At 43.1% G+C, this 7,910-nt stretch overlaps 1 protein-coding gene across 1 annotated transcript; it reads left to right on the top strand.

Annotated features, from left to right (window-relative positions):
- Positions 1-766: 766 nt before the first annotated feature.
- EMH_0092570 (uncharacterized protein) lies at positions 767-7,607 on the top strand (the record flags this gene model as incomplete). Its single annotated transcript, XM_038022247.1, has 12 exons — positions 767-847; positions 1,668-1,820; positions 2,286-2,572; positions 2,802-3,044; positions 3,230-3,489; positions 3,811-3,975; positions 4,862-5,052; positions 5,232-5,339; positions 5,943-6,020; positions 6,786-6,845; positions 7,231-7,335; positions 7,452-7,607. 12 exons carry the CDS (start codon positions 767-769, stop codon positions 7,605-7,607), a joined length of 1,887 nt encoding a protein of 628 aa, XP_037878101.1.
- Positions 7,608-7,910: the final 303 nt, after the last annotated feature.

Genomic DNA, 7,910 nt, shown 5'->3' with positions numbered 1-7,910 from the left:
GCTGCGGCGGCGTTTTGCACTTCTATTACTGCTTCTATTTTCTCCACTCATAGTGCTGGTGTTCCTGCTTCTGTTGTTCTTTCTGCTTCTCCTGCTGCTGCTGTTGCTATAGTAGAAATTTCTCTTGTTTGTTGTTTGTTGCCCCGTTGTCGGTTTTTTTTTCTCCCTGTTTTTCTGTTTGTGAGTTTCTGTCTATTTTTTGTTTTTTTATTATCTGTATTGGTCTCTGATTCATTTATCTGTAGCCTTTGTCTCTTTTTCTATTTTTTTGTTTAGGGATGCTGGTGGTTATTTGGTGGTGACCCTGGATGCGGACTTGCGGGTTCAGTTGCTGGCGTCTGCTGCTGGTACTGATCAGCAGCAGCAGCAGCAGCAGCATGAGCAGCAGCAGCAGGAGGTGCAGCAGCTGAATGTGTATGTGCAATCATGCAATACAGAAACATTTGCACGGAACATGTGGGGAACTTCTTTGCGTCCATCTTCGACTTTATTTACAGATAAAGCTTTTCTAAATGAATATAATCAATTGGTTGCAGTTGTAGAGAATAACATGCATCAGCGTAACAGCCATATATGTCAGTATCGTATGGGTGTCTATTCAACAGATGCAGCAAATAGTACTCAAACCAGCCCCATCTTCTTTCGCATGCACGCATCGCTGCAACATGCAGGAAGCAGATTACTGCTTCCTCTTAATCACCCTATGCTGTTTTATCTCTCTTCTAAACCTCAAATACAACTACGGAACACAACTGAAGGATCAACAATGCTCGTTGCAGATTTCTTCCTTATTAAGGTGTGGAAGGGAGCAACAGACGCGAAACAACAACTCCTGCTCAATGTTCAGGTAAAATAAACAAATAAAAAATCAGAAAACAATAAAAAATAAACAATTAAATGCAAATAAACACTGAATCATAAACAATAAATAACTAAACATTCATAAACAATAAGCATTAGTACTAAATGATGTGGAATTCATCCGTTTGCCACCTCATAAACTCATCCATCACTTCATAAACTTATTCATCAATTTATTCATCAATTTACTCATCAATTCATTTATCAATATAATCATCAATATATTCATCACTTATTTCTTCAACTTATTCATCAATTTATTCATCAATTATTTCTTCAATTTTTTCATCAATATATTCATCAATTCACTCATCAATTCATCCATCAGTTTGTGTATTCATCAATATATTCATCAAGTCTTCATCTTCGTATTCATAAAATATGAATACATGAGTATATAAACAAATGCATTTGAGGGTAAATGAATTGGTGGAAATGTGAATAAATAACTTTATGAACAAACAAATATACGAATACATGAATTTCTGAATAAATAAATGAATTGACAAACAAACAACATTGTGGATAAACAAAAACAAATGGGTGCATTTACGTACACGCATTTGTCTGTTTGTTTATATATTTCTTCATTTACTTTTGTACCAATCCTCGCCTCGCGCTTTGTTTTTTTTCCGTTTTTGCTGGTTGTGCATCTATCTGCATTTTTTCAGCAGTTTAAGAGGCATTTGTTTGTATGAAGAGGAGCGAAATGCATTTGCTTGAGAATAGCCGTTTGCATTGATATAAAGAGTAAATTGTTGCATGAATTTCTCTTTTTCTTGTGTTTTGTTTTCATATTTTTTCAGGTTTGCAGGGGTGGTGTTGGCTTTGCTTGGGGGGTCAGCAGAATTCGCGTGCAAGAGGAGGCCGAAACCTCTCCCTGGTTTCTAGGCCGCCTCAAGTCCATCGATAGAAACCTCTCACAAGAAGTGTTGAGGAAGCAGGGACTCTTGAGTCAGGTTTGTTGATGAAAATAACTGGAAAACACTAGCAGCAGCAACAGCAGCAACAGCCAGACCAACTAAATACACGGTTGCTGCTTATATCCTCTTAGTTTTATTCAACGACTGTCAACGCATCAAAATCGGTAGATGAGGCAGATGTAGCACCAACGAGACGCGTACACACACACACATACACACACACACACACACACACACACACACACACACACACATGCACGTGTATATATATATANACACACACACACACACACACACACACGCGTATATATATATATATATATATATATATATATATATATATATATATATATATATATAGTCAACCCAGAACACCAGTTGCAGCAACAAAAGCTGCAACAGCAGGACCTGCACTAGCAGGACCTGAAGCAACAGAATCTGCATTCTGTGTGTTTTTGATCTGTATGTATGTTGTGTTGTGTATTTATGTATATATTTCAGGTTGTTCCTGCATCTACTCTGAGTTACGTGGGGGCATCAATAAGGGCTCAGCGTCGTTTGCGTAATGAGGGTTTTGTGTTTTCTAGCAACAGCAGTTTCTCGATGCGCGTGGACTCGCTGGATTCTGCAGTTTGTTTGGGGGCAGCAGACATCGATGTCAGGTGGAAACTGCGTTCATCTCATTGGCTGCCAGAGCTGGGGGGAGAACCACCAAAAACAGTGACGGTTGATATCTCCTGGAGTCCGCTCATCAGTGCGCCTGCGAAAGATACCATTGGCATCGACAAGTAATTGCTGCTACACTTGCTGCTCTTGCTGCTGCTGCTGCTCCTGCTGCTGCTGCTGCTGCTGTTCTTGTTGCTGCTGTGGCCAAAGGCGCGCGTTGCTTTCTTGTTGCTGCTGCTGTGTTCATCGTCTCGCGCTGGTGTCGCGTTAAGTCTGCTTATGAATTTGTGGTTTGTTGTTTGTTTAATGCATTTTCTTTTTCTTTTTTTCTCCTTCTTTTCTTTGCTGCAGAACATCTGCGGAGTTTGCGTGCTCGCCTGACGCTGTGGCTTCTCGGGGCTCAGTGGTTCCTGAAGATTCCGTTGTGTATGAGCTGTTCATTGCAAAAGCAAACAAAGCACAAGGCAACTGGCTAGCCAGCTGTGGGATGTATCAGGACGCCTTCTTGCTGCAGACAGCAGAAAAGATCATCGTTCCCCAGGGCCGTCTCTGGCACTCCATCACCGTCGACTTTGATGATGAATCAGCATACAAGTGCGGCCGGCTAAACCTCCCCTGCAGATACACGCCAGTGGTATATACGTGAATACAGCGGAAACTCCGTAGGGGTTCGCACACATGAAAGGAACCTGAGGTGTACATACACCAGAAACAAGCGAGCTGCGCATACACTCAAGATACACGCATGCAGGTGATGTTTGCGTTCTTTTCTTGTGCAGAATTGGGCTCGTTGCGAAGTACTTCAGAGAGGGCTCCGCGGGTCTGGCTCAGCCGTTTGCATATCGCTATACCGAAGTATCCCCGGACGCCCGACTCGAGCTGTTTCGTTTCGGGGGAGTTTCTGTTTTTTTGCTGCTTCTCCTCGTCGCTGTTCTCGTTGCCGTCGCTTGGAAATTCATAAACAGGGGAGGCCGAGTGACTCAAGCCTTTAGACAGACCTTGGCGAGCGTTAGAAGGAGAAAGGCGTTTAATAGACAAGGTTAGACAACGAGGCTCCTTCGTCTCAGTTTAATCCTTCTCTTTCTTTTGCTGCTGCTTAACAGCTGACGATTGGGCTCGAAACGTGCCTTCATGTGCTCACAGATACATGCATGCATGCATTCATGTATGCGTGTGTGTATGTATGCATGCATGCGTGTATGTATGGATGGATGCATGCGCGGGCATGCATGCGCGTGCACGCATTCATGCATTTATGGGGATGTGTTCTGCTTGACTGCATGCACCTAGTAGGGCATGTGCTTTGCGGGTTGTATTCCGTGCGTATGTGGTTGTTTTTGTTGATTGTGTTTCTTTTCAGAGGGGCTGGAGTTGAGAGCAGGGGCCGCCAAGAAGTCCGCCTACGGCCCAGTGCCCACCACTATAGGCTGCGTGGATGATGCCCTTATGCACGAGGGCGACCCTGCAGACAGTCCGCTTGAATCGGCAGAGCTGAGCGAAATGCCAGGGACCCCGTGGCTGCCCCGTGAGCGCCTATGATGGGCGTACATGCACCTGGTTTACAGTGTGTATGTTTGTACGTACACTCCAAAGGGTGTATCTACATAGATGTATGCAGTCCCGTTCGTACAGTTCAGAGGGCAGCCGCTGCAGTTGTTGTTACCCCTAAGGCGCCCTGAGTAGCGGCCACAAACGACAGCAGAGGACAGTCGAGGCTGAAATTCAGGGAATACGGCGGGGTAACCCATCAAGGCATCAAGGGTTCTCTGTTCTAGGTGAACAGATACCCATCGATTTGCCCTTTTACAGAATAATGGGCTTAACAAACACTTGACACTGCTTGGCTTTTTTATACTTCATGCATTCAGCGGCTTTCACTGAAGACCAGCAGAAGCAATGCAGGAGTCACAAAATTGGGAGGGGATTCGGGTGTACCGACAGAAAACGTGCAGTGACTGTTGCCACACAGCTGTAGACATCGCTGCATTCAAAACAAGCGTTGATCTTTATAGATATGAAACGGTTTATTCGCCACAGTCAAGTATATGCGCAGTTGCAGTGAGAAGGCCAATTTCTGGCACAGCATCTCTCACATCATTGAAGTAGCAAGAATATGCAACAAAACAATGTTAGTGAGAATATTGATGCTAAACACGCAGCCTCCGCCGGGCTTCCCGTACTCAGTTCAGGTGTATAGGCAGCTGACATAGGTACTGCATATGAAACCGATAGGCAGTAAATCTGTATTATATCATCCCGTCAGGTGTACAAGCGTACTTTTATCACCTTAAGTTGAAAATGGCAACGACAACAAACAGAACAGCAGGAGAGTTCCTCTCGCAGTGTGAGTGCCGACGCCTTTTTCTCTCTTTTGTTTCGCTGATGTCCGTTGACTCATTTCCAAACATCAGACCTCGAGATCAGCGGTTTCAGTGCAGAAAACGGAGCGTTTATGGTCTGCAAAGAGTTTTTAGATAATGCGGTGGACGCCTGCTCAAAGGCAACTGCAAATTCGCCTCGCTTTCCACTTTTTCGCGAAGGGGAAGTTGAGCTCGAAATCGCCTTGGACGGGCCGTACCTCTCCGTGACCTGCAGAGATAATGTGAGATGTAGCTTGCAGTAAACTGTATTTAATGCATTTATTCAACGGCAGAAACATTATTTTATGCATTTAAGCAGTTCAGTGGACGTTACGTAACACATTTAATCAGTGCAATAAGCATTCTGTAAAGCACCTAATCATGTATCCTACTGACTATGAAACGCGATATTCAACAACAGGGAATCGGAATTGACTGCGACTCAGTGGCTGCCCTGGGGGAAGTGTTTTCGTCTTCAAAGGCAAATGACGAAAAGACGGGAGGAGAGTTCGGCATTGGGTTGAAAGCGGTAAACTTGAATCTTTTTGCACATCGTTTCCGTGTTCGGAGGATCAATTAATTCTTTCAAGATTATGTTGTATTCAAAAAGGGATTTAGCTAAACCGGTCAATGTGAAAATGAGGTATCTCTTTTATATTTGCAAGAGCTCATGAGGTGGAAGAGCTGCAAAATATTTTTGCTGTTTAGAATGAATGACGAAGAAGTCTGGACGTTCGGAATGATCCTCGGCGGAGCTTCATCTACTCCTGAAATTATGAATTTCTCCGGTTAGTTTTGGTGTTGTTTCTCTTTCTAGACATTCTCGGTGTTCGGTTGTTGTTCATCTGCATAATACATGCTTTCTTGTCGTCCCTCATGTTGCCTGCCGGTTTGCCTTTCTGTAAGCTTGCCGCTCTGTCTGAATCTGAATTTGAGCTGAATTTCATCCCAGTGCAAAATATCTCCACGGCGGAGTGGGCTTGGGCAACGGAATTTTCCCTGCAGGTGCGGCGACTGCAGAGTTTGTAGCTTGTTTGATTCAGAGAGCTACCAAACTGTGCTTAAGGTTATCAGTATTTCATTTTTATTGTCTAATTATTTATGGTGATTTACCTTTTCGTCCTTGAAGCAGATTTCTTCCCTCTGGGACGAGCAAAAGGAGGCGGAGCTCGAGGCATATTGCGCTGCGTATACGATCTGGCGGGATCGCGTAAGACTGCATAACTCGCTTCTTAATAAAATATTTTTTTTGTTTTAACGCGTGCATGCACTTTCATAATTAATTATTGGTGTATTAACGATTGCACGCACTTATTTTCAGCAGCTAATTCGAGTTAAATTGGCGTTTCGGGGGGAGAAAGTGTTCAGAAAAGCTCAAGCGGGTGGCATTTACTCGTATTCCGTCGTCGATGGAACGGAGCAAGAAGGAGTAACGACTGCAATAAATGCGGGAGCAGCTACAGAAACCACGGCAGTTCAGATGAAAGCGGAGTTGAAAAGAGAAGAAGAACCAGAAAACGATGAAGGGGGGACAAAAGAAATTGTTTTATTTCGAAGTTTCAACGGAATGCCGCTCTTACCAACTGCAGCATCTGCCTGCCTTCTAACCAACAGCTTGAGGTATTATACTTTATTTGCTGAAATTTCCTTTTATTGTCCTCTTAACTTCCTTGCAAATGATCATTTGATTGTTTTTTTTATACTCGTTTTCGGGTTTTGCAATCAATAGTTCAATATTTCAGACATTTTTTCGCTAAATTTGGACAATATTTTGGAATTGAAGAATTCTCAAGCGATGTGCAGGCGGAAGACCAGACCACTGCAGATGACAATCTCCACAGGGTATATTTAATGCATTTAATTGCTGCATCGAATCAACACGATTGCCGCTGCATTACCCCAGTAGCTTAATTCAATACTGAGGTTTTGGTTTCTGTTCTTTGCCTCTGCTGTTTTTCATCTCGTTTGCTTGCAGATCGCCTACCGGTTTCGCGTGCAGACTGCAGAGGACCCGAGCTGGAGCCGAATAACTCTGGTACGGATCACTCCTGGAGTTTATAATTAAATATAATAATGAATATGAAAAGCTCGTGTAAGGAAAAATAAATAAATATCCACGTTTTCAGGCGGTTGATCTACGCAGCAATAAGTCGCTCTTCTGCTCGTTTGCAAAGAGCCACCTCCAGGTGAGAAACACAACATAAATAAGACCAATTCTGAAAGATAAATATATGCAACAAGAAATTATAAATTAAGTCTTAACATTTTGTGGAAAATATTTTTATTATCAGTATTACATTGTACTTAAGAAGTGTTTGCACGCTTTGTTTCGAAGTAATAATTTTTGTTGTTGTTATTACGTTGTAATAAGCAATTACTTGTATTTTCATGTAAATATTTTGACCCGCGTTCGTCCTCAGGGGGAGACAAGCTTGAGGGAGACGATCGTTTCTGCATTCCACAGTCTGTTCAACAATCTGCAGAAGAAATTTCCTTGGGGCTTCCAGAGTTTGAAAGACATCGCTGTGGGTCTTTTCGTAACAATGTTGGAGTTGCTGGTGTTGCTTTTATCATTAAAAAATTTAATATTATTTCCCCCGGCTGCAAAAGAATTGCAATCAACACATGTTTTCATCTGCAGAGGATAAAAGCAACGGAAGTATTCGCGCCCAGCATGGCAGCTTCTTTAGCTGGAATTATCTGCGCTTCCCCCAACCCAGAGTTTCAAAAGAAAGCGCTAAACCTCTTGAATTTGGGCCGTCTGTCTGTGTCAGTGAGTGCACCTTGCTTCTTATAAAGCCGTGCAAGTGCCTTCATAAGCAGCAATAACAGGGATTAACAAACAACGAATCCTCCACCCTTAATACCCTCAACACGCACGTCGCAAAACGCGCTAAGACGAGAGCGGCGAAGGAGATTATTCAAGACACAGTCCTAGAGATGGTTTTGTAAGAAATTCCCAAGCCAGGCCACAAACCCATTTAAGAATGAGAGCGCCATCATCTCATTATAATTATATTCTTTCTACTCCACTCGCAGGCGTAAACTTGAAACCGCCGATTGCTCCATCCCAAAAAAGAAGAACAAAAATTCTGATTTC

This window comes from Eimeria mitis, genomic scaffold, assembly GCF_000499745.2.
Source record: "Eimeria mitis Houghton genomic scaffold, Emh_scaff131, whole genome shotgun sequence".
Classification (NCBI taxonomy): domain Eukaryota; phylum Apicomplexa; class Conoidasida; order Eucoccidiorida; family Eimeriidae; genus Eimeria; species Eimeria mitis.
The sequence above is the reverse complement of the archived record's forward strand: the minus strand, read 5'-3'. Positions and strand labels throughout refer to the sequence as shown.